The sequence below is a fragment of the Lissotriton vulgaris genome, chromosome 2_1 (genome assembly GCF_964263255.1).
Source record: "Lissotriton vulgaris chromosome 2_1, aLisVul1.2, whole genome shotgun sequence".
NCBI classification, from domain to species: Eukaryota; Metazoa; Chordata; class Amphibia; order Caudata; family Salamandridae; genus Lissotriton; species Lissotriton vulgaris.
This window is the reverse complement of record NC_141687.1, coordinates 1,669,424,312-1,669,451,214: the sequence shown is the minus strand read 5'-3', so window position 1 is coordinate 1,669,451,214 and position 26,903 is coordinate 1,669,424,312. Positions and strand designations below refer to the sequence as shown.

General features: G+C 46.0%; 1 protein-coding gene across 2 annotated transcripts in view; it reads left to right on the top strand.

Annotated features, from left to right (window-relative positions):
* Positions 1-26,903, top strand: part of ARID1A (AT-rich interaction domain 1A) — a 599,176-nt gene that overhangs the window by 267,654 nt on the left and 304,619 nt on the right. The window contains exons 5-7 of one of the 2 annotated variants that reach the window (XM_086957624.1): positions 23,556-23,796; positions 23,923-24,201; positions 24,735-24,902. In XM_086957624.1, coding sequence (XP_086813750.1) covers positions 23,556-23,796; positions 23,923-24,201; positions 24,735-24,902 — 688 coding nt within the window. The remainder of the gene's footprint in view (positions 1-23,555; positions 23,797-23,922; positions 24,202-24,734; positions 24,903-26,903) is intronic. The other variant, XM_086957625.1, reaches the window with a different exon arrangement.

The following is a 26,903-nucleotide window of genomic DNA, read 5'->3' as shown; positions in this document are numbered from 1 at the left end:
TCGCCTGAACCACAAGTTGACGGGTCGCAGCGTCAAAGAATTTGAGTGCAGGTCTCAAGTTGCGCAGAATGCCAAAGCAGCAGGCCACAGTTCTTTTAGTATGGCCAACAAAACTAAGAGTAGGGTCCAACCATACCCCCAGATTTTTAATCTCCGAGACCGGAGTAGGGGTGGGGCCCAACTCAGGGGGCCACCAGGTGTCGCCCGAAAGTTCCGTCTGTTTGCCAAAGACCATAATCTCTGTCTTTTTGGCATTCAGTTGGAGACAGTTGGACATCATCCAACTGGCCACCGCCCGCAGTCCATCTCGGAATCTTGGGGCTTCCACCCCGGAATCCCTGCTGATCGTGACCGCTAGCTGAGTATCATCCGCGTATGACACCATGATCATACCGCAGTGCTTTACAACCTCAGCCAGCGGCCTCACGTATAGATTGAACAACGTGGGACTCAGCGAGGACCCCTGCGGGACCCCAAGCGTCAGAGGATGGAATTTGGACTGGTGGGGCGGGGCAGCCACACAGAAAGAACGATCCGCCAGAAACGATCGGAACCACTGCAATGCTGTAGATTGCCTTGGAGTGTTCTGGATGTGCGTAGAGTGGTGTAAAGTATAGTTTGAGGAGTGGCAGAGAGGGTCATAGAGTGAAGTAAATTAGCATAGAGTGGAGTATATTGTCATAGAGTGGAGAGGATTTTGTGAAGTAGTGAACCAAAGATTGGAGTGTCATTGATAGTCGTGGAGGGAGTAGAGTGGAGCAGGAGTGTTGTGGAGTTGCCTACAGGGGAGGAAACTCGTCTAGAGTCCTGGAGTGCACTGCTTTTCAGACAACTCATATGCAATTCAAATGACCTTTACATTTGCACACTCATACCGTTTAGCTGATTAAAATGAAGACATTTTATGAATAGAATAAAATGCATCTCCCACTGTGTCCCTCTAACCAAAGGAAGAGTTAACCATAATGAATGTTGATTTCAGCTCCTGCCCTCCCCAATATCAATCAACAGCAAGCCAAGTAACACAACAAACAAAATTCTGCACACCCTAGTTATAAAGAGGAAACCAGTTGTATATATCAAGGAAGCACAAAACATCAGGAAAGTCACAGTTATTTGTAGGACACTTACCACAGAGATTGAGCACAGCAGTTATAAGGAATACCATTGCGAGATGGTTAGTGGAAACCATTTGGTACTGTTATCTAATGGCGGAAAAAACACTGGAGGAGAAGCAAAACATGTATTTCACCAAGATCTTGGGGGCCAGATTAGTATGCATGGACAATGTCTTGCTTCATGCTATCTGCAAAGCAGTCACATGGTATGAAGGATACACATTCATGAAACACGATACAGAAAAGCACAGAGGCAGCAGTGGGACAGCCAGTACTAAAACACTTGTTCTCATGCACTCCCTATTCAAGCTGCTGTCACAGGGAAGGTAATCTCTCTTCTTAACGCGCAGCATGTGAATCTGGAAGTCAGTACGCTGCAAAAGAAGCTTGTATCTGACCTGTAATAATGGTTTTGCATTATGAAGTTCTACTAAATTCACATGTGGACCCGCCACCCCTCCCCCACACCCCAGCCCCACCTCCCTAATGAAGAAGAGTATTGGAGGAGATGCTGTTAAAAGTAAAAAGTAATAAGAGTCTTAAGATTTGGTCATTTTCAGGGGCATTGTAGGCTTACTGTGGACAGGCTATTGAGACTCCGCAGATGTCAATACCCTGCAAGAATAGGAAAACGTTTTATAATCCAGCCCTGTAAGAAAGTGCCCTCTTTTTGCATGGTTGCCCCCACTTTTCGCCAAACTGCTGATGTTCTCTGGCTGAGTGTGCCCTGGGTTCCTGGCAAACAGTGCCTATGTTCGTTCCTTAAAACTGCATTAAGTAAAAACACAATTGGCACTCTTTGGCCACTATTCAGTCCCTTGTAAATGGTACCACAGGTACCAAGGGCACTGTGACCACGGAAAGCCTCTAAGGGCTGCAGCACTTATTGTGCCACCCCTAGAGGCTAGATATATATATATCTGAGAAGTTTGGTATCAAACTTCTCAGCACATTAAACCCACAATGATGGCAGTGTGGGATTTTATGAAAAATGCACTCATAGGGCATCTTAGAGATGCCCCACTGAAAAACGACCTAACACTAGTGTCCAGGCTGCACCCAACGCACATGGCCTGAGTTTGAGTGGTCCAACACCACGAGGTGGTCTCCCTGCGATCCTGACCTGGGATCTGTGATCTCTGACCTGCTGCAAGTCTCCAAACGATGCCTACAGTCTCTTTCTGGAGGATCCCTCTGACCGGACCCATTAAGAAAAACCTGATTTCTAAAGACACCCCTTCACCAGACGTCCTATGGCCTTGGGTGGCTCTATTGACGGTGTCCCAGCATCCACACTTACCCTTCCTACTGGTGGTCCCCTCCAGAAGAGCTCCGTCCCGAGCCTGCAGTCTTTGTTGCAACCGGAGAATCCCTATTGAAATCAACAGGGCACAGAACTTCAAAACAGCACCCTGCACCCAGCCGCCCCTGTGAGGCGGCGGCTGTACTTTACGTGCTAACTCTGATAAACCTTTTCCCTGGGGCTAATACCAGGAGCTTTGCTCGCACAACCTTGGGGCCTGCTCGTGAGCAGCTACCAACGGAGGCCTCCTATCCCCCAGTGGATAACACTGGGCCTCAGCACTATGCACCTGGCCGCCCTAGTATCGCTTAGGGTGCTTTGAGAGTGCATCCTCGACTTTGGAGGAACCCTGGTTCTAACCCCACAATACCAACTCCCACAAACTTGTACTTACCTGTGAACCGATAACTCCATTTCCTCCCATATGATTACATTGACTGGTTTGCTTGAAAATTGTTTTAAGTTTGGAGTTGGTTTATGTGGAACATTGAAAAACTGAATGTGTACTAAAAGTGAATTACTTACATTTTGTCTAGGAGATATCTAGGCATATCACACAGACTAGCAAAAGTAATCTGAAAAGTAATTTCGAAACATTGACTTACCTGTAATTCAATGAACTACATTTGAACCTGCATTCAATTGTAAAACATTGTATAATATTTTGCAAATCATTTGTTTACCTTACTTGCACCAGGCTTGGCTTGGTTCTAGAAATAAAATAGCTTAATAATATTTTTGACACAAACAAATTGGTCTGAGTTCAGTCTTTGAGTGTGTGACATCATTTGCTGCCTGAGTGTGTACAACAAATGCTTTACACTACCCTCTGATAAAATCTTACTGCTTGCCCACACTACCAAAAATGGAGAGTATGGAGCGATCTACTTTGACCCCTGCTTACCTTTAAAGTTCCACTGGACTCTATGCTCGCTATACCTCAGAGAGACAGTTTCCTACAAGCACCTCCGAACCCAGCGATTAGGTGGTGGAATTAGACTTGACTCTCCAAAAGCTTAAATCGGAATTAATCTGTGACTCAAAAAGAGCTTCAGGCTGTGAAACTGGTTACAGCCAAATAATTATGTTTAAGGTATCATACCCATCACAATTTGGGTTTTAACATTTCCACAGCACAGAGTCCAGCCTTGGTTGCTGTCACAGACTAGATCTAATGTTCGCTTGATGCCGACATTCCTTTCCTGCTTGTGTTGTTGGATTTATCTGCAGCATTTGACACAGTTTCTCATCCCAGGTTGATCCATAGTGTGCAGGAAATTGGAATCCTGGGCTTAGCATTACCGTGGTTCGAGGATTTTCTTACCAACAGAACCCAAACAATTATTGTTGGCTCTTATGAATCCTACATCGTGCTATTGGTCAATGGAGTGCCACAGGGCTTCTGTTGTATTCCCACTTTATTGGCGCTCTTATTCGCCGTCTTGTAAGGTGGGCTACAAAGAGGCTCTTAGAAAATACACAAACAGTGTAAATTGGCCAGAGCCACCTATATTGCCAATACTGTGATACATGCTCAAAACTGCTCCCGTACGCTTTTCTCAGTGGTAAAGAAGCTGACAGGCTCCGACACGGTCCCTGCTCGCCCTGTTATAGATGAGGAATAATGCAACTCAATTGCGGAATTCTTTATAGCAAAAGTTGAGCTCATATATGACTCCTTGGGCCCTCCTGCTTCCATTGGAGAGCCTATTTTGATCCCAGTACCTGCTCTTACTAGCATGCCTTGCCCGGTAACGAAACTTGCTGCTTGGCTACCTTTTGATGACACTTTCTTTGCTCACTGTCTGGAAAGCATTAACCCCTTCCATGCTGGTGACGAACCCCAGCCGTCATGCACTACGGTGCTCGTGTGCTGATGACGGCTGGGGTTCGTCATGGCCCGCCCGTGTTCGTCCGGCGGCCGCAGGGAAGGGGTTAAATCAGGCTCCCCTTGCGACCCTTTACCGGTCAAGATTTTGAAACAACTCGACCTGGACTCTCGCTGTGTTTTGAAGGAACTTCTTAACTCCTCTTTGAAAGAGTCCCATGTTCCACAGGAGTGGAAACATGCAATGATTATTCCTCTTTTAAAGAAGGCCGGAGCCGATCCCTCTAATCTATCTAACTTTAGGCCTATCTCGCTGTTGCCTTTCTTTTCTAAGATCTTAGGAAGGCATATTAATACACAGCTTACTCATTTTGTGGAAAGATCTGGCTTTCTGCACTCATCCCAATCAGGCTTTAGGCTGAATCACTCCACTGAAAACGCTTTTAGGAGTTACCAAGAGATTGCATCACTGTATCGATTGCGGAGAAACATCTGCACTCATTCTTCTTGATTTGAGTGCGGCCTTCGATACGGTGTCACATTCCATTCTTCTCGCATCTCTTCGGTCTCTAGGAGTTGAGGGTCCTGCTCTGGCCTGGGTGGCCTCCTTTTTAAGTGACCGTACTTTCCAGGCCTTCTCTGCAAAAGCCTCTTCCAAAATTTGCTCTTCAGCGTACGGCGTTCCCAGGGGTCTATCCTAAGCCCTTTATTGTTTAATATCTACGTTAGACCCCTGTCCACTATAGTGGAGGAAGCTGGCCTCACTTTTTCTCGTACGCTGACGACACACAATTTATCTTTTCTCTCACTAATGTGGAAGGTGGCAAAATCTCTGTTCTGAAACAAGGATTTACTCCGGTCTCTGAGTGGATGCGGAGTAATTTCCTTAAACTTAATGGAGATAAGACCGAGGTTGTTATCCTGGGCAAGGGAAGAGATTCATGGGGTCCTCAACATTGGCCCAATGAAATGGGCCTTACTCCTCAACCTGTTGCCCAGGTCCGCAACCTTGGATTCCTCATCGAGGAAAAGCTCACGATGCGTCAGCAGGTAGTAAAGGTGGCTTCCATTTGTTTCGTCACTTTAAGATGGCTCCAAAAAATCCTTTGGATGCTCCCTGTCTCCACACAGAGGACTGTAGTCCAGGCGTTGGTTGTTTCCCGCCTGGACTATGGAAATGTCCTTTACCTTGGAGCCGATCTAGCAACGTCAAACAAACTCCAAGTTGTGTAGAATGCGGCTGCAAGGCTTTTACGCCATGTCCCTCGGAGAGTCTCTGCTTCCCAAGCACTCTACGATCTTCACTGGCTAAGGATTGCCAGTCGAATTAAGTTCAAGGCTCTCTGCTACATTTTTAAGATTAAATAAGGCTCAGCCCTTGCGTACTTAAAAGATCTTATCCAAGCCTATCATTCCAGTCATCCTTGAGACCCTCTGGGAAAGGTGATTTTGCAGCGTGAATCTTTCTGATTTCACTATGCTGTGCATATTCCGCAATCTGGTGGTTGGGTCCGGAATCGTAGTCTTTTTTCTCTCTTTTTTTTTTTTTTGTAGCCCAGGTGGGTGTCGACGTCCCACCATTTGGTGTACCTTCGGTGACGTCGGCATGCTTCCGGCGGAATTTCCCACCCTTGGGCGCCATCTTCAGATTCTTTTTTCCGCCGTTGGGTCTGGATCGTCGCATGAAGCTCCAGAAGTTTTGGAGGAGAAAAGGAGGAAATACAGCAACTTTTCGATAGAAAAGACCTGAGAAGATTGGGAGAAGAAGACCATCAAGGAGGAGACGACGAAGGGGAAGAACCTCGAGATCTTCTACGTCCTTCGGAGAATACGCACACAGGGGGCCCCCTGAGCGCAGGGATGTACAAGACACCCTTTAAGTTCTGCAGAAACTACCACCACAAGTTCGCACAGAAGGACCTGCAAACTCTGCCTGCCAATCGACCACGAGAGCCAAGACTGCAACGCCTACTTCGACTTCAAGCCGAAGACACTCCGGGTTCGAGAGAAGCAGAGGATAGCTCACTACACGATGCAGGGCAAAGGCCAGGCACGACGCTTTATGAACTAGGCCTCTCCACCGACGACGAGGACAACATCGCCGAGGGTCCAGATGACTTCACGGTCGCAGAGACCGATAAGAAAACGTCTGACAAGGTAGGAGAGTCTACGACCCCGAAAACCTTGACAGGGCCCCGAAAGCCTGAGGCAGACTCTCGAAAATGAGAGTCCAGAGCCTCGAAGGGAGCACTGGCGCCGAAAACCTCGACGACCGAAGCTGCATCCTCCAATAAAGGGCCCAGCGCATCCTTCGAGAAGGACTCCAGGGTGCCGAAGACCGGCGAAAAGCCAAGGTCGTCGAAGCAAGCCCCCGAAAAAGGGTCTTCGACTTCGAAGGAAAAGGAGCCGAAAAAAGCTTTGACGTCGATGACGCTGTCGAAGAGAGCTGCCGAAACGCTCGACGACGAGCAGGCCACACAGTTGGAGAGGAAGAAAAGAAGGCTCGAGGCCGAGATGGAGAACATCCTTCAGAGGAAGAAGGACTTAGATGAAAAGTTACAGGATCCCCTCGAATCCAGCGACTGCCGTCACTGAGGTGCAGGAGCACGAGGAGTTCGACGTCGAAGAGCCGCCGAAAACTCCGGAGCCCTCAGAACACGAAGAGGAAGAGGACCTCTATTACACAGAGGGGGAATATGGGGAGCAACAGTCAAGCTACGGTTCAGGATCCTCGACGGCCCAAGAACAGGAATGGCAGGACATCGAGGCCGAAAACCCAGAAGAGGCTGTGGTGACATACCCCTCGAGGCCTTTGCCGCCGGATTACATTGGGGCGTACAATGAGGTCGTCAGGAAGGCAGCAGCAGCCTATAGGGTTAAGCTGGAAGAGGAGAAGCCTAAAGCAGACTTCCTGCTGGAAACATTGCCCCCCACACAGACAAGAAGCCAGTTCTTGCCCATGCTGAAAAGTATCACAGACCAGGGGAAGGAAGCGTTCAAAGACTCAGCTACATGCAGATCAGTCACGCCGAAGACGGAGAAGAAACACAAATTCTCCTCCCAGGACCCTGCTTACATCAAGGGGTCCGTCACAGCAGATTCAATCATCTCTGCAATGGTCAGAAGAAGGGCCAACGTCCCAACAACATCTGGGCCACCACCTGACAAGGAAAGCAGGAGGATGGACCTGACGGGCAGAAAAATTCAGAGGAACGCCGCAATGCACTGGTGGATGGCTAACTCCAACGCCCTACTGAACAGGCATCAATACCAGCATTGGGATGAGATCGGCCAATTGCTCAAGCACCTCCCGGAGCAATACCGTGAGAGGGCATCACACCTTGTCGAAGTGGGGAAAAGCATTGCTAACTCGTGCCTGAAGACCGCCTTGGATGGGGCTGAAACATCCAGCAGACTGATGGCTATAGGCATCACAGAGAGAAGGCAAGCCTGGCTCAGGATCTCAGGCTTCAAAACTGAGGTTCAGAACAACATCATGAACACACCTTTCAATGAAGAGACACTGTTCGGAGCCCCAGTTGATGAGAAACTCACCCAACTGAAGAAAGACAAGGAGACGGCAAGGTCCATGGGGGCCCTGCAATTCAGGGGGATGAGAAGAGGCACTCCTACACGGAGGCCGAACGGAAGGGGTGGAAACCAGCAAGGACAATCACACCAGGCTTTCCACCAGGGTCAACAGAGTGACACCCAAGGTCACCAGGACCAGCAGAAGCAAAACTGGAACTATCAGAACAGGGGCCAGTCCTTTAGAGGGAGAGGAAACGGACGGGGCCAGAAAAGGTGAGGCAGTGAACAACCCCCCTCTAAGTGACTTCACACGGAAAAGAGTGCTCACCCACTCAAACCCTCCGAGGGAAGAGCACGGAAAAGCAAAGAGGAGAGGGCTACACGGGCAAGACTTTAAAGAACATGTAACACCAGTAGGAGGCAGGCTGAGATTTTTCCTCCGAGAGTGGAGGAAAATAACCACAGACAAGTGGATACTCAACATCATACAGTTCGGATACTGCATAGAGTTGGAAAAGAGACCACCAAACAGAAAGCCAAAGAAAAGAGAGCACTCGGGAAGGGAGCTGCAATTTCTCCAAGAGGAAGCTCAAGAACTCCTCCTCAAAGAGGCCATCGAACCGGTCCAATTCAAAGAACGGAACAGGGGAGTGTACTCAAACTACTTCCTGGTGCCAAAAGTGGACGAAAGCCTAAGACCCATCCTGGGTCTACGGTTCCTAAACAAATATGTAAAGACTCAAAAATTCAAGATGACGTATCTACAAGAGGTCATCCCACAGATAAAGGTCGGGGACTTCTTGTCCACCATAGACCTCAAAGATGCGTACCTGCACATCCCCATGAACAGGCAGCACAAGCACATGCTAAGATTCACAGTAAGGGGATTTGCTGCTGGGGGTTTGGTATGTACAGGTCAAGGGCGCTCCGACAGTGCGGGCAAGGTAGGGTGATGTGTGGAGATAGTGTAGGACGGTGCAGACAGTATAGAGGAAAACCCTATAACCTCTAACTAGTGTTCAGGCCAGCAATGCTTGAACACTATAAACCGTATCAACAAGAACTGTGCACACGTCAAGTCAACAAAAATAAACTTATTTTGTAGGACAAAAGAAGATGAAGCTGTTGATTTGAAGAAGGCTTTAAAAGGTTCTCTTTATAGAGTATGGACGCCAGCCGACACGTGTTTCATCAAACAGGGCTAAGCCTGTGATTCATCAGGGCTGCAATGGCGTGACTAGGTCATCAACTGTGAAGATTTAGTGGTGGAGTACGACGGAAGAATAATCCGTGTGCTGGACTTTGGCAGGATAAAGTGTGGCGGGAACAGTCGGGTGCAACTGCCGTACCAGGTTCGCATAAGTTTGGAAACAGGGTCGCGTCCCTGTAAGTTTATTTTTGTTGACTTGACGTGTGCACAGTTTTTGTTGATAAGATTCACAGTAAACAAGGATCACTACCAATTCACAACCCTGGCATTCGGTCTAAAGTCCGCACCAAGGGTATTCACCAAATGCCTCGCAGCAGTGGCCGCACATCTACGAAGAGAGGGGATACACGTGTACCCCTACCTCAACGACTGGCTCGTAAAGGCAAGCTCTTACAGGACATGCAAAGATCATGCAGAGCAGGTCACAAGAACACTAGCAAGCCTGGGATTCTCGATACACTGGGGAAAATGCTCGATGGAACCAGAGCAAGTGAAGATCTTCCTGGGAGCTCAAATCAACACCGTCCAATGCAGGGTGTTACCCAGCGAGAAGAGGACACACAGCCTACTGAGGGGGAAACGTCACTACCAGAAGGGGCGAGCTCTGACAGTGAGCAAGATCTTGGGAATGATGGCGTCATGCATACACCTGGTCCGCAATGTACGCCTGCAGATGAGACCACTCCAAGAGTGGCTGCAACAGCAATGGTCACAAGCTACAGGAAGTTGGGAGGATCTAGTGGTTGTAACGCACAAAGTGCAGGAAGAAATAAAGTGGTGGACCAAAGAAAGGATAACAATAGGGAAGCCTCTAACGCCACCGGACCCAACAGTGACCATCACCACAGACGCATCCCAGAAGGTATGGGGCGCACACATGAACAAGCTCAGAGTGAGTGGTTTATGGAGCCCAGGGGATGCGGTCAAACACATCAATTACCTGGAGCTGAAAACAGTGTTGCTTGCCCTCAAGGCCTTTCAGAAACAACTGTACAACCAGAAAGTGCTGATACAGACAGACAACACCACAACGATGTTTTACATCAACAATCAGGGGGGAACACAATCATTCCCTCTGTCAAGCTTGGCACAGGAGATCTGGAGATGGGCAATACCACTCAAAATAGACCTGCTAGCCATACACCTGCCAGGGAAGGACAATGTAGAAGCAGATTGGCTCAGCAGGCAAACTTCAGCATCCCACGAGTGAGAACTCAACATACAGGAAACAGAGAGACTATTCAGGAGGTGGGGCACTCCGACAATAGACCTGTTTGCAACACGCCAGAATGAAAAATGCCAGTACTTTGCATCCAGACAACCAGAGGCACTGTCCCAAGGGAATGCCCTATGGATAAGCTGATCAAAAACATTTGCCTATGCTTTTCCCCCGATACCACTGATTCCCAGGGGTCTTAACAAATGCAGGACGAGCAACATGACGCTCATCCTGGTGGCACCACAATGGGCCAGGCAGACCTGGTACTCGCAGATAATGGAGATGGCACAGGGTCCACCCCACAAGTTCCCAAGAAGAAAAGACCTACTCTCCATGGAAAAGGGAGAAGTTCTACACCCAGAGCCGGAGGGCCCCAGCCTATCAGCTTGGCTCCTGAGGACTTAGAGTTCGCACATCTGAAACTACCAGAGAGCACCCTACGAGTGCTGCGAGAGGCAAGGAGCCCCAGCACACGCAAGTGCTATGGGGAAAAATGGAAACGATTCACTCAATGGTGCTGCACGAAAAAACTCCAGAGAAAACTGACCAGGGAATAAACGGTGCTAAGATACCTCACGCACCTAATAAGAGCCAAGCTAAACTCTTCCTCGCTGAGAGTACACCTGGCAGCGATTGTGGCATACACAAGAGGAGAAACAGGGAGAAGCTTCTTTACATCTCAAGTAGTAAAAAGATTCCTGGAAGGGGCTAAGAGAATAGCGCCACCAAAAAGGATGCCGCCGCCGGCTTGGAACCTGAATGTGGTACTGACAGAGCTCATGAAAGCACCTTTCGAACCCATACACAAGGCATCACTGCAAATGCTGACAATGAAAACAGCCTTTCTGGTAACAATTACCTCGCTACGTAGGGTGAGCGAACTACAGGCACTAACACTGCAGGAACCCTACATCCAGATACACAGTGACAGGGTCGTGATGAGAACAGACCCGCACTTCATGCCAAAGGTGGTGTCAAGGTTCCACATGAATCAGAGTATTCAGATTCCTAGCTTCTTCCAGAACCCCACGACAAGCGCTGAGAGGGCGCTCCACACTCTAGACGCAAGAAGGGCAGTGATGCACTACATTAAAAGGACAAAGGAACACAGGAAGACAAAACAGTTCTTCGTATCCTTCGCAAACAGTTACATGAGTAAACCGGTGACTAAGAACACCATAGCTCGATGGATCGCACAAACGATACAATTCTGCCACAAGCAAGCGGGGCAGGAGCTAACAGGAGGGGCACAGGCCCACTCAACCAGGAAGAAAGGAGCAACAATTGCCTTTCTGGCCAACACACCAATTCAGGACATATGCCTGGCGGCAACATGGGCTTCAGTGCACACGTTCACTAAGCACTATTGCGTGGATGTACAGATGAACAAGGAAGCACAAGTAGGGAAAAGAGTGCTTCAACATATATTCAACAACCAACGCTCATCTTCTACCCAGCCGCCACAAAAGTAAAAAAACTGCTACAAAATCTATGCACAGCATAGTAAAACCAGAAAGATTCACGCTGCAAAACAAATAGTTTCTTACCTGTCGGTGTAGTTTTGCAGCAAGAAGATCTTTCTGGATTCACTAGCGAACCCACCCGCCTCCGCCAGAAAGATGAGGCTGGAGAAGAAGGTGGAAACACATAGAAAAGAAAGCAAGTTGAAGCTTACAAGATACGTGAAAAGAATTACGTTGAAAAATGATTAACAAACATAGCCATTTATTCACTACAAACACAAAAAAGAAAAAGAGAGAGAAAAAAAGAATCCGAAGATGGCTCCCAAGGGTGGGAGCTTCCGCCGGAAGCATGCCGACGTCACCGAAGGTACACCAAATGGTGGTACGTCGACGCCCACCTGGGCTACAAAAAAAAAGAGAAAAAACTACTATTCCGGACCCAACCACCAGATTGCGGAATATGCACAGCATAGTGAATCCAGAAAGATCTTCAAGCTGCAAAACTACACCGACAGGTAAGAAACTATTTGTTTCGTGATTCCAAGATTCAGGTTGGTAAAGATGAGCGGCCGCTCATTTTTCCACCTTGGTCTGAAATTTTGGAATGCTTTGCCTGTTGTCTTAAAAACAGAAACAAATCTTCTCCGTTTCCGCAAGGGACTTAAAACGTGGCTCTTACAGTAATGACTCAGGGTGTGTCTTTTCAGCAACGATTCATGGTTGTTCTTTTTCCCTCTCTTAATCTGTCCCTTGGCGCCGGGAAACCCACTGCGGGTAGCTGTGCGCCTTATAAGTTTAAATAAATAAATAAAATTGAACATCTGTGTGTACCCCCTTGCTAAGATCATTGAAGCCGTTGGGTTTGAGGTAATATCTCATGCTGATGATACGCAGCTAATAATCTCCATTCATGAAGGTCTGGCCAAAGACTGTTTCTCAGCAGGGATAAAAGCAATTGCTGACTGGATGACAGAAAACTGCCTGCCGTTGAATGCTGGTAAAACTTGAAATCATGTTGTTTGGTAAGGAACAAGAGCTTTGGTCCACTGGTGGCCTTTAGAATTTAGCACAGCTCCAATTCCCAAACAAGTAGTAAAAATCCTGGGTGTCCAATTGGACCGAACTCTCTATGTAGGAGCAAGTCTTGTCTACCATCTGCATTTGCTTCTACACTATGCGCCTGTTGAGGAGAGTTTTTGCCTTTCTCCCTCCTTCTCTAAGGAAACCTCTGGTACAGGCGCTGGTTAATAGTCGTTTAGATTACGGCAATGCCTTATTGGCGTCTCTGCAAATGAGATGTTATTTAGACTCCAAGTGGTGCAAAACACCGCCGCCTGACTCATTTGCCGTCTCCCCCTTCTTTGCATTTTCTACATTGGTTGCAGTCCATAAAATGATTATCTTTAAAATATGTTGCCTGACACAAAATTCCAAGATTAGGGAAGGGACCAAGCTACTCATCTTCTAGGCTTTTTTTTCCTATCACCCAACTAGACTTCTTATATCTAGTGAGAAAGCCTTGCTGACAGTCTCAAGGGTCAGAAGGACCCGTTCAGAGGGCAGATCGTTCTCTTATGTAGCCCCTTTGTATTGGAACAGGTTACGTCTGCATATTCAAATGTGTACTGAACATAGTCTATTCAGAAAATCACTCAAGAACGCGCTTGTCTAATGTAGCAGTTTCTGCTTTTCCTGTATTTTTGCTGGGCCGAGATGCCTACGGGGTGATTAGTGCATGTTGTAAATTATACTAACATAACATACACTGTTGTTGTCCAGTGCTTTGACACAATTTGAAATTGTGGGGGCCTCCATCAGTCTACTTAACATTTGTGTATACCACTCAAGAATGGAAACTACATCTGGCCAGGCTGTCACTTGTAATCTGTTTGACCAATGTGTACCCTGCCTCATACTGCCACCATCTTTTCAGCACGCTCTCTATTGTAATGTGTTTTTTGCAGCATATTTTGGTGATTATTTCTGTCAGGCTTCATTCAGAAGTTTACTTTATTTGGTCCAATGAAGGTACCATTCTGTGGGTGCTCAGGGTGGATTATGGTGCGAGATCAAGTCTTTACCCCTCCTGCCCCACCCTACTTTTTAGTTCTCGCGCTTGCAGGTAGCGCATATGCTCTGTCATTTGGCGACCTGTTTAAAATTATTTTATTTCAAAGCGTAAAACCTGTACTCTAAAAGGGGGCATTCACTACTTACCATTTGTTGGCAACATTATCACTCTTCCATGCTGCTTTTTAATACTGCAATGCGTGAGGTGTCACTTGCTATGTCACTTATTTTTTTAGGTTGAGCTTGGGCAGCGCATGTGCTGCTCTGCGAGGCATGCTGTATTCAGGTTAGGACTTGAAGCTGCGCCCACTCCTCGCCCATGTTTTCGTTTGCTTGTGTCATTGTCCACTGTAAACTGTGGCTGTTCATTGATCAGTAGGCTTAGTAGTCCCTCCTTAGTACCTCCTGGTCTCTCTTTGTAACCTCTCATGTCAACCCCTCCCGGGTGCTATAACATCTACTGTTATTTAACATGTAGGGAAAGTAAGCACCAAGCTGTGTGACACGCCAGGTATGGGAACACATGCAGAGAAATATTGTTTTTCAGCAGGAAATTGTATAGTTCAAATCTGTTTTTAATATAAAATCAGGGCCTTCGGTGGTCATATCACTGAAAATACAAGATTTGAAAAAAATATTATTGTCCTCAGGTGCTCGTGGAAGACCATTTCTATGGACTGAAATCTAGAGAATGCTAAAGTGATTCTGGTATTTTACTGACCTTCGCTGGTCGTTTTCTATCAAGAAAGTTAAATAGAGGCAGTTGCCAGAAAAAGAAAAAAAAGAAAGTCTCTCAGCAGAAAGCAATTCTGGTATTTTACTGACCTCTGCTGGTCATTTTCTGTCAAGACGGTTAAATAGAGGCAGTTGAACAGAAAAAAGTCCCTAAGCAGAAGCAGAAAAGTCCTAGGGATGATCTCCGGAGCCCACAAAGTACATACGCATATAAGTATATAATAAGTATATACTAAAGTATATACAAGAGGTCTTGAGTGCTCGACCTAAACAGTGACAGTAGATGACAAACGTGAAACCGTGTCCTATGGCATCACAAAATATTTAAAATATGTTGAGTACTGTCAAGCTGTTACTCCATTCCTGTTCACTAGGATGGAATCATGGGCTACCAATCCTGCTTTATCTACTAAAGTTCTGTTTATATAAGAACTGAACAACGTTATGCTTTTACTATTTCTGTTCCATAAACAACTTTTAGCCAATGAGCGAACACATTAAGAATGTGCCTAAATCATAAAAAACTTTACTACCAAACTGCATTAGTGAATTGTGAAAAGTAGAAAATACAACAAAAGCACAGGGACCAAGCTCCCTCCTGTCAGTTAAGCTACTGAGGCAAAGGGGAGGGAGTGGAAGTTTACTAATGTACATATGACAAGGACGCGTGCTGCACGTTTCGGTGCATCGATGAAGGGAATTGTCTTCTAAACTTCTTTAAACAATCAAGGTCAATCAAAAATAACACCCAAGAGACCCCAAGCTACTAACGACAGCAACAGCAGTACCACCAACAGTCAAAAAGAGGCTCCTACTAGGGTGGTTACAAATGCCGAGGCAGAGGTTGAGGTACGCCCGCAAAGCCAGCCTCAACACAGCAAGTATTGACTTACCAACCATTCTCCCTGAACACACATCACCTGTCGGAGGATGACTACATCGATTCCATCAGCTGTGGCCTGAAGTAACGTCAGACTAATAGGTATTAGACATTGTCAGACAAGGATATTGTCTATAACTCAAAAAGCAACCACAAAATATCCAAACCAAGAAAACACAAACCATAAAGCACAGCATTTACATCAGCTAAAGGAAGAAATAAAAGCGTTAGTACAGAAAGCGGCTATAGAACCAGTCACACTCAAACAGGTAAAATGAGTATGCTCCCTATGCTTTCTTATCCCCAAAAAGGATGGCTCGCTACGTCGTTATCCTAGACCTAGCTCCACTAAACCATTACATCCTATCCTAACACTTTCACATGGTGACACTATAGAATGTAACATACCACTACTACGGGAAGGCAACTTCATGACTGCACTGGATCTAAAGGACGCATACTTTCCTATACTAACTCATCCAGCACATCGTCGATATCTACGGTTTGTGGGAAGTAGATGCCACTTTCCTTTGATTTTTGTAATAAATATTTTTATTGAGTTTCAAGTTTCATTAGAAACACACAGTTTTCAGAACTGTAACCACAACAAGTGATTGCCACTGTCAATTTAAGGTGCTATTATTCGGTGTAACAACAGCTCCACATTTGTTCTCAAAATGTCTGGCAGTAGTAGCTGCAAACCTAAGAAGACAGAACATACAGGCTTTCCCTTATGTAGACGATTGGCTGATCAAGAGTTCCACCAACCATAAATAGCTACAGAACACCCAAACAACTAGCAACCTTTTACACAGACTGGGATTCACAATAAATGCAACACAACCCCATCTGCAGCCGCTCCAGATAAAACCATACCTTGGAGCAATACTTAGTTTGATAACAGCAAAAGCTTACCCCAATCCACCTAGGGTTCTCAATCTTCAGAACCAAGTGGATCTTTTTCAGCCCCTCGCCTAACAGTCAAAATAGTGATGAGCCTTCTAGGTATGATGGCTACTTGCATAGTAATAGTACCACTTGCCAGACTACATATGAAACCCCTACAAGAGTGCTTAGCATTACAGTGGTCACAAGTGGATGGCAACATGAAAGAGCTAGTGTTGGTTTCACCCAAGGTCCATCAGGCACTACAATTGTGGAACACACAAACACAACAATGAAGAGCCTTCAGGAACACCATCCCTCCTGTGACAATTGCAGCAAATGCATCACTCATGGGTTGGCGTGCTCACATGGACAACATCACAGTAAAGGGTCACTGGACAGCACAAGAACAGACATTTCATATCCATGTATTAGAACTAGTAGCCATACAACTGGCTCTCAAAAGAATTCCAACCCAACATATTAATGAAGAATGTACTTCTATGCACAAATAATATGACTGTTGTGTATTATATATAGAAACAAGGAGGTTTTCACTCATTGCTACTATCCCTACTAGCAGAAGTAATATGAAATTGGGCCATCAAACGCAGAATTCACCTCCTGGCATAATACATACCAGGAGTAGACAATTCACTAGTGGATCGACTAAGCAGATTGCAATAACAGGTACACAAGTGGGAAATCCATACTCAAATCCTACAAACATACTTCCGACGGTGGGGGACTCCCAACAATAGATCTGTTCTCCACTGCACAAAAACGCAAAATGCCAAACATTCGACGCCCAGGCAACCACTCCCATCATCCACGGGCATTGCACCATGGATGAACTGGTCAGGGATATTTGTGTACACTTTTCCGCCTCTCCCACTCGACCCATTTGTGGTCGGGAAACTCAAAACATCATCAACAATGATACTCATAGTCAACAACCATGGTGCACTACCCTGCTGGAGCGCTCCCTTGTACATCACAAGAAGCTTCCCAACATTCCAGATCTTCTCACGCACTGGGGCCATAGTCAGACACGCTAATGTACAACAACTCAATCCTGCAATCTGGCTCTTGAGGTCATAAAACTTGGATGCCTTTAGTTACCTCAAAAACTTATAAATATTCTCAAAGAAGCCAAAAAACAACCACAAAGAATGTTATGCAACAAAATCCGAACGCTTTGTACATTGTGCAGCATACTGAATAAACTCTTCCTCACCTTCTGAAAAAAAGTAGTATGTTCTTTACTACATCTACAGAAATCACATTCTTTACTACATCTACAGAAATCACATTAAGCATACATATCTCTCAAACTGCATTTGGCAGCAATTGCTGCATGCCTGCAAAATAGGGAACATCAATCTCTTTTTCATATTCCAGTCATAAAGGTGTTTATGGAGGGACTTAAAAGAGTAATTCCACCACGTACACCCCCTGTACCATCATGAACCCTAAATATTGTTCTAACAAGATTAATGTCTACACCCTTTGAACCTATACATAACTGCGAAATACAATTTCGAACATGGAAAGTGGTATCTTGTTGCAATTAACATCACTACACAGTTCGCTAAATGCATGCACTCACTATAGAAGAACCTTACTTTCAAGTGTTCCAGGACAAAGTTTGCTACTCACAAACTCAAAGTTTCTGCCAAAAGTTGTATCACCTTTCCACTTAAATCAAACATTAGACCTAACAGTTTTCTTTCCTAACCTAGAAACTGTCGCAGAGAGACCGTTACATACATTAGATGTCAAACCTGCCCTAAATTACTATGTAGAAAGAACAAAATCATTCAGCAAAAAAACACAAGTTATTTGTGGCATTTTTAAACCCTTGGAAAAGGAATCCCATCTCAAACACAGGAATTGCAAGATGGATAGTAAAATGTATACATATTTGCAATATCAAAGCAAAACGAACTTTACCTACAATGCCATGGGCACATTCAACAAGGAAAAAAGCAGCATCAGTTGCCTTCTTGAGAAATATCCCTCTAAAAGGCATTTGCAAAGCGGCCGCATGCACAAACGAAAACACTTTTACTAAACTCTATTGTGTGGATGTACAATCCAAAGAAAAAGACTTCCTCAAGAACAACACATTGCAGAGTCCAGTACCAACAATAGATGGCAGGAGTGTGCATAGCAGTGAATCTGTAGCACTACACGCTACAAATAGATGCTTATAGGGTAAGTATCTTACTCCTCCTGCTCTGATGACAAACCTTGTGTTTGCAAGGGAGGTTGTGATCATTTGATCTCACTTGCCCCTTTTTATGGTCTGGCTTAATAGCAAAGCTGTCGCCAGACAATTATGTGAGAATCATCAGGAGAGCGGCTCTGGTTCCATCTACATGTTGAAAGCCAGGAGTACATGTTTTGATTTGGTATAAGTTGTGTGCTTCCACAAAAAAAGTGCTTGCCCTCTGCAAAGCTGTGATCATTTTGTTTATTAATTCAGCTGTCTGAGCTTGAACTTTCCGGGGCACACACATGCCATCACAATGCTATTAAAGTGTCTTGGGTAACTAGATAATTGATGGTGTTTTTTCTCTGGCAGCAGCACAGATGGGATGAGAGCAGTTAATAAAATGCATAGAGTTTTAGGTCTGGCTTAACAGTGCTTTCTTAGGTTAGACCTATTGGCATACCCAGTGCTTGCCTTCTATTAGAATGTTGGTATTCCCATAATTCGCAAGTCTTTATTGTTCAGTTAGCAGTGCTATCTCTCCAGATTGGATGTTTGGAAATTTTTCTTTTTATGTTGGGAATTAACGCCCTTTGAAGCTGCTTTGAAATTGTGGTCTTGGGAGACTGGAATGTGGTAGCCAGTTCTCGCTGAGGATCCATTTCCCTTGTAGTTTACCCACTGCAGTTTTCTCTCTGCAGTGTTGTGAAGGACCTGTGCCCGAACGCCTCAAGACCTGCTTCACTAGAGGTAAAGGCAGCTCATTCTACTTCCTGTTTTCATCAGTAATTTGCTTCCGCAAACATCTCGTTAAAAAAAAGATGTATCCATGGGGTTAGACCCTCCTAGATATTATCTTAACTGTATTGGAGCCGTCCCTCGTATGTATGCGCCTTTGTTTCGCCCCATACAAGCCTTGTTATTGAGAGAGAAAAATTACTTGAACTATGTGCCACTGAAACACCTCTGGCTTTTCAAATGGTTCTGAACAAAAATACAAGCTCTACCGTCTTAATCCTGTCGTTGTTTACTGTGATGCCAGCAACCCTTGTTAGCACTTGGTGTTTTTTTTTTAACTGGTTGCGTGGACTTATCACATGGTTAATTTATTTTGGCTTTTATCAATAGCTGAGAATTTGCATTTTGTAATTCTCCAAAACGTATTATCATTTTGAGTCGTTTCTTGGTGTCTGCAGACTGCTTCCTCTCTTTGTCACCATAGAATGCTACCAGTTGCCAAAGACAATTCTTACCCTGCTCATTCCATGTGTACTTGCCTCTTTTATATTGGACCTTTTCGATTGTTAGACGTTCAAATCCGTACTCTATGCACCCCCTGAAGCAATTTACAGTTGCAGTACTTTGCTGGGATTTTTTCTTTTGTACAATGCTGGATCTGGAGTTTGCCACAGAATAGCTGCGATATTGTAATTATTTTTTTAATGTCTTTTACAACCAAATAAACGCAAGACAACATATCAAACATCACGATATTGTCCTTATTAGGTAACTTCATGCACTTTTCTCTGCCACTTTTCTTGCCCCTTTTCTCTGAAACAAACTGCCTCCCCACCTCCTATCCATTGCTGAACACAAGCAATTTCGCAAATCCTTAAAAACCTGGCTCTTCCCCAAGTAGTTCTTTTTATTCTGGTCTAGCCCCTCATATGATCAATTGTCTTTTATGCTGCAAGCGCCTTGAGACCTTGCGGTGATAAATTGCGCTATATAAAAACTTTTGACATGACATGACATGACTTTTAGGTCTGAACTAAAGACACCGTAAATGTATTGCTTGCCTCATGTCATGAAAAAGAATCATAAATAGTTCATGTATCGCTGCTCGACAACGGAGAAACAGCGGCCCTCATCCTCCTAGACCTCTCCGCGGCCTTCGACACTGTCTGCCATCGTACCCTGGTACAACGCCTCAGCAACGTCGGAGTCCAGGAGAAGGCACTGGAGAGGATCATCTCCTTCCTCGCCGGGAGGACACAGAGAGTCCGCCTCCCCCCTTTCAGATCTGAAGCCACCAAAGTCATCTGCGGCGTCCCTCAGGGCTCCTCGCTCAGCCCTCTTCAACATCTACATGAGCCCACTCGCAGACATCGCACGCCAGCACAACCTCAACATCATCTCCTACGCCGACGACACCCAGCTGATCCTCTCCCTTACCAACGACCCCGCCACCGCCAGAGCCAACCTTCACGAAGGGATGAAAGAGGTAGCCGAATGGATGAAGAACAGCCGCCTGAAACAACTCGGACAAGACGGAAGTCCTCATCCTGGGATCCTCACCCTCCGCCTGGGACGACTCCTGGTGGCCCCCCGCCCTAGGCAGCGCACCCAAACCAACAGACCACGCACGAAACCTGGGCTTCATCCTGGACTCCTCCCTCTTCATGACCAGACAAGTCAACGCCGTCTCCTCGTCGTGCTTCAACATCCTGTGCATGCTACGCAAGATCTTCCGGTGGATCCCCACCGAGACCAGGAAGACTGTCACCCAGGCCCTCGTCACCAGCCGTCTGGACTACGGCAACACCCTCTACGCCGGAACCACCGCCAAACTCCAGAAGAGACTACAGCGGATCCAGAACGCTTCAGCACGACTCATCCTGGACATCCCCCGTCGCAGCCACATCTCCGGAAACCTGAGAGATCTGCACTGGCTCCCGGTCAACAAAAGAATCACCTTCCGTCTCCTCACCCTCGCCGCCGTCCCCCGCATCCGTAGAACCACCACAGGGGGACGGTCCTTCTCCTACCTCGCCGCCAAGACTTGGAACTCCCTCCCCACCCACCTTCGCCTGACCCAGGACCACCTCGCCTTCAGGAAGCAACTCAAGACCTGGCTGTTCGAGCAGTAACAGACCCCCCCCCCCCCCCCCCCCCAGCGCCTTGAGACCTTCTGGGTAAGTAGTGCGCTATATAAATTCGATGATTTATTGATTTATTATTTATATTTAAATTTATAGTTGCTCTGGCTCTGCGCTAAACCTGTCTGTTCAATTGCCATTTCTAATCTGTTTCCGTCCAACACAGCATCCATTATGGGGCAGCGGATAAGCCATTGAGAGCTTTTGGCTGTCTTGCACTTTGAGTAGGGGCACTGCCTGATCATATTTGCACATCCTCCTAAACTGAATTGCACTTCAGTGCTGGGGCAGGAGGACCAATAACTTACTTTGGTAATTAATGTTTGTACATTCTATATCTTTTTTCTTTTGTTATTCTTGTGAGCTTAATCTATTATTTCATGGTACTGCAATTCAAAGCTCAAAATACCTTTTCCGTTTTCCAATAAGAAACATTTTCCAGTTATGTGCATTGAAAATAAAAGGCATGTCTAACCAATACTTTTGCCAGTAATCGTCAGTGATCTATTAACATATGCAATAGGCATTTAAAAAAAACATTTGCAGGCTTATGGCCGCCATTGCACCACCTTGCCAAGGCTAGTCAAATGCTTTTTGTTCCTGATGAGATGTGCAGAGGCTGAGAATGTGAACAAAATAGATATGAGGCGAATCAGCCCATGGAATGGTCATCATTAGCCTTGTGCCTCAATGGCCCTGACGGTTGGTAGGGTAAAAGTTTTTCGTTTTTTTTTTTATTGGTATTTATCTGTTAATGCCATCAGTTACATGTCTTAATTCAACGTAGCTCTCATTTCCATCAAGTAACTTTATAACATCATCGAGCCTGTCTGACCGTCGGGTTATATCGGATATGCCATGTGTAAAAAACTAAACGAACTCAGAAACTACAAACTGCTGTGTCCTTGCTGTATACATATTTATGAGCAGGGGTTCCTCCGGGCCGTTGCCCCTCGGCGGGGTAGAGTACTACAATATGGTGTCATTACTATGGGCGTAGATGTACTCCTATTGAAACTTAGCATGCGTTGGAGGAGCATTTACTTTTGAGACCGCAGTCAAGTGGTAATTTGTCATTTACGTAGCGCAGTCATTGCAACACGTTCATTTATCCGGGTGAGTTTGTGTTATTTTAATGCCTCCATAGCAGACTGGAGTCTTCTTCGGTTTGTTTAGTGGTCCGTGTGTTGTCAACCCCGTGCAGCTAAGGAAGGGCACTGTAAATGTGCAGCCCCGGTCAGTGGACTGGCGCGTTGAAACTTGCGATCTGCAGGGACCGTAGCCTGGTCTGTGTGTTTGATACATCAAAACGTGGTTTTCTCCAGAAAAAGGTAGGCACTGTAACCTAGAACCAAATATGTAATCCTCACATTCTAAAATGGATGAGTAAGAGGTTATCATGAATGTCACAAACGTTACTGCCTAGGGAATGGGAGACCTGCTGGTACTTACTTTAAGTAGTAGCCAATGTTTTATTAGTGCGCTCAATCCTCCAAACTGAAATCAAGAGGGTGCAATGGTTGTTCCTGTGTGCTTGTGGAGAGGCAGCTTGCTTAGAAAGGGTATTCAGTTCTGAGTCTGAACAGAGGCGTGAAATTGGCCAACCCACAGGGTACAACTGTAGACCCAGGCGCGCACCCTGCAAAGCCCACCGCGTCTCTCATGCAAATAGTCCTTTCATGATAAACGCAGAGGTGTAGTAGAGAAGCCGGCGCCACCTGCGAACCATGCCTCCACTTACAGACCAGTACTTGGCAGTTTCTAGCTGATATGTCTAAAACCAGATTATAGTGGCCAGCACGGTTCCTCCGCTCTTCCGATCATGCTCTTCCGATCATGCTCTTCCAGTGATGTCTCCCCCTCCCCCCTGTATTCTCTACTGTGCTAGAGTTGAATACATTGCGCTGTAATATGGGTGCTGAAGGCTCCCCCTGCTGGGCAAAGAGGAGAAAGCAGGCTAACAATTTTCTCATTTAACCATATTAATCCGGGGAGTCGTGAAATTGGATTCAGTAGTACTTTATGTCAACGACGAGGTGCCGAAGCGCTTAGGCTGACACTACTCTATAGGTGATGCTTGGTTAGAACTGCGTTTGTAGTGTCGCCCGTTTGAGAAAATTCAGTATACTGGGCTGATCTGCTTTGTGTAGTATTCCTTTGGGTCTTATGCTGTGTAATGTGCCTATCATTTGGTTAAACCGTATGCTTCTGCTTTGTAGGACTTGTCGGGTTCCATAGATGACCTACCAATGGGTGCAGAGGGAGCGTTGAGCCCCGGAGTGAGCACGTCCGGGATTTCCAGCAGCCAGGGGGAGCAAAGTAACCCTGCACAGTCTCCATTCTCTCCTCACACCTCACCCCATCTGCCAGGAGTCCGTGGCCCTTCTCCTTCTCCTGTTGGTTCCCCAGCAAGTGTTGTACAGCCTCGTTCTGGCCCTATGTCACCAGCTGCAGTTCCAGGTAAGCAGCAGTGATACCCCTGACTTCGATTGTTAATTTATCACTGTTTCAAAATGGTTGTCCGTAACAAAGCTTTCTTCGAATGTTCTTTAATCGCTCATTAATGTATGTTCTTCCATGTTTAAGTCAACCAGATGCCGCCTCGACCACCCAGCGTCCAGTCTGAAAACATCATGCACCCATCAATGAACCAGACAATGAACCCCTCTGTAAACCAGTCTATGAACCCCTCCATTAATCCTTCTGTGAACTCCTCCATGAATTCTTCAGTGAATCCGTCAATGAATTCATCAATGAATCCATCAGTGAACTCTTCAATGAACCCCTCAATGAACCCATCAATGAGTCCTATGAATTCTTCTATGACTCCCAACATGAACCAGTCAAGCCTAAACCAGGATAGAGGTGAGCTCGTGTATTCCATAAGCCAGAGTCAAAGGCAGAGTTCATGGTGAGGGAATGGCAGGACTGGGGGCTGGTGCATGTGGTTTTGCGTAGATGTGAACTTGTGAGACTGAGGTCTGGCGGAGAGCTTTGCAGGTGAGCAGATGCATGGGGAGGAGCTTTGCACCCCATTGTTAAATTTCAGTTTCTGACATGTACCGTAGGTGAGTATTCATGGATGGAGCTGATATTGGAAGAGGCAGGGATAGGTTGCTGATGTAAAACATAGGAAATTCATTGCTGAAAAAGTTTACTGGGAGATTGTGATGTTTCGCGATTGCTGTGCAGAGTAGTTTGATTTGCTGTCAAGGCAATGACTTTAGGAGGGGGGGGGGGGGTGCCTGGATCAGTTGCTCGCATGGTCCTGTGCAGGCAGTGAGTATTAGCTGTCTGGAGAGCCATGGTGGATCCCATTGATGGTTGGGTCTGTTTTTTAATTCTAGGTTTTTTTTTTATTCTGGGTGGCTCGGTCTGAGCTCTGTGCTTTTCTTTAGGTTACATCCAGAGAAATCCACAGATGCCGCAGTACAGCTCTCCCCAACCTGGCGCCGCCTTATCCCCACGGCAGTCTTCCGGAGCACAGATGCATTCTGGGATGAATCCTTATCAGCAGAACTCCATGGCAAGCTATGGTCCGCAGGGCAGTCAGTATGGACCCCAAGGTGACGGCTTGAACCAATGTGTGGTCTGATACTGCTGTAGTTCATACTGTATTAATTGTGAAACTGTGGTCAGAGTGGTCGTTTTACGAGATTGACAAGGTTATTATCTAAGAAAATGTTATTTATCAGTGGCATGCATTCACTTATGTCCCAGGCACTTCAGTCCTACGAATGGGTATTATAGGATACGTTTTTAACTCTTTTCAAGATGGGCTATTGCTACAGAAGGAGTTCCTGTCAAGTTTTTTTACGTAAGTCCGTATGCCAATACAAGTGCTTCAACTACAGTCCTTTATGAATTGTTTCATGTTAAGCAGACCTCCCCCATTTTTCCAAAAGGCTTGAAGAGATCTCTAATAGCATAAAGAGGAACTCCTCCAAAAAACGGTAATTTTCTTCAAGACTAACAATTAATACAAAAGCCCAGTTGATTTGTGATGCTAGTAGGGCAGAATTTTCCTTTGCATAGGTAGGCCTATGAAAATCCCTAACACCAACAGTTCGTACAATGGATGGAGATTGTCCAAAGGTAAAGGTTACTTTTTGGTGATTGCTTCTGTAGTTTGCTTCTACGAATAATTTATCCGGGCCTCTACGAAAACTCAATCAAGCAAGTTCTGTTTTCCTGGGCCCTGATAGCCATTGATAGCCATGCAATTGGGAGGTTCCAAGTGATCTAAACAATAGAATTTGTAGCCTTTAAAAAAAAAAAAGGTAATGCCAGTCCCCGACAAGCATGACAGGTGGCACTACCTACGTGGGGCCAAGTGTGTCAGCTTTGAGGTCCTTGCCTACAGAGCTTTTTTGGTGGAGTGGCCCAAAGCCGTAGCCTTTTACAATAGTAACATTAACATTAGTTAATTTACCACATAATATCTTTACCAGATACAAGCTTTCATCAATCCTTTGATCCAGTATGGCAAAGCGGGTTAGATTTTTTTGTTTAAAAAAGATATGTCTTTAGGCTGCATTCTGGCAGCTGAGAGTTTGTTTAAGAAACCCGCTGTGAGCTGGACACATAGGAGCAGCCACAAGGATGCATGTTGCTTGGTTATATACACTAGCAGTAACATAATTAGGACACAGATGCATCACTTAAGACTGTGTCGGCTGCCCATAAGAGGTTGGAAATGTACCCAGTTGTCTGAATTTAAGTGGTGAGTATACCAAAGGTGTTGAATGTTTGTATTCCACACTACACAGTAGAAATAAATACATTGTTTTCCATAGTCCCAGGGATTTCAAGGGGCCAAATGCCTAAGTGTTTTATAGTAAACACAAGGAGAAGATGGACGGAGCGCTGAAACTTTTCAAACACTCAGCCCCCCAGTCACAGATCTGGGTTGAATCCATCATCGTTCTTTAGTTCACTTCACCACCCTGGTTCAGACCCAGCCAAATGCAAATCAGTTTTGAACCTGTTACTCATGGGAACAGTCCAGACCGAGCTGCCAAGCCAGGTCTTCCTTGGACCCGAAACAAGCATCCTGGGACCTGTTTCAGGGTAACACCCCTTATCAGACAGGCTAGCTTGAATCCAGTCGCAAAGTGAGCAAGGTTCACACATCTGGGTATACCCTTCCAACTTAGGGCAAACAAAGCATACACAAGGAGATGATGGACGAAAGTGCTGAAACTTTTCAGACACTCTCCCCCCAGTCACAGATCTGGGTTGATTTCAGCATCTTTCTTAAGCTCACTTCGCCACCTCAGTTCAGACTCAGTCCTATGGAAATCAGTATTGACCCTGTTCCCGTGGGGACAGTCCAGCCCGAACTGCCAAGCCATGTCTTCCCTGAACCGGAAACAAGCATCCTGGGACCAGTATCGAAGTAACAAGCTGAAAATTCTGCCGCAGGATCGTTTATCGGGTAATGGTGTTGGTGGCCGCTGCTCTTGGAGGCCTGTCTTTCCCCATCATGTGCGAGCCAGGTGTCCTCTGCTTCGCCCCTATTCCGATGCCACTTGGCACCTGTGCCAAAGTTAGAGAGTGCAGCAACC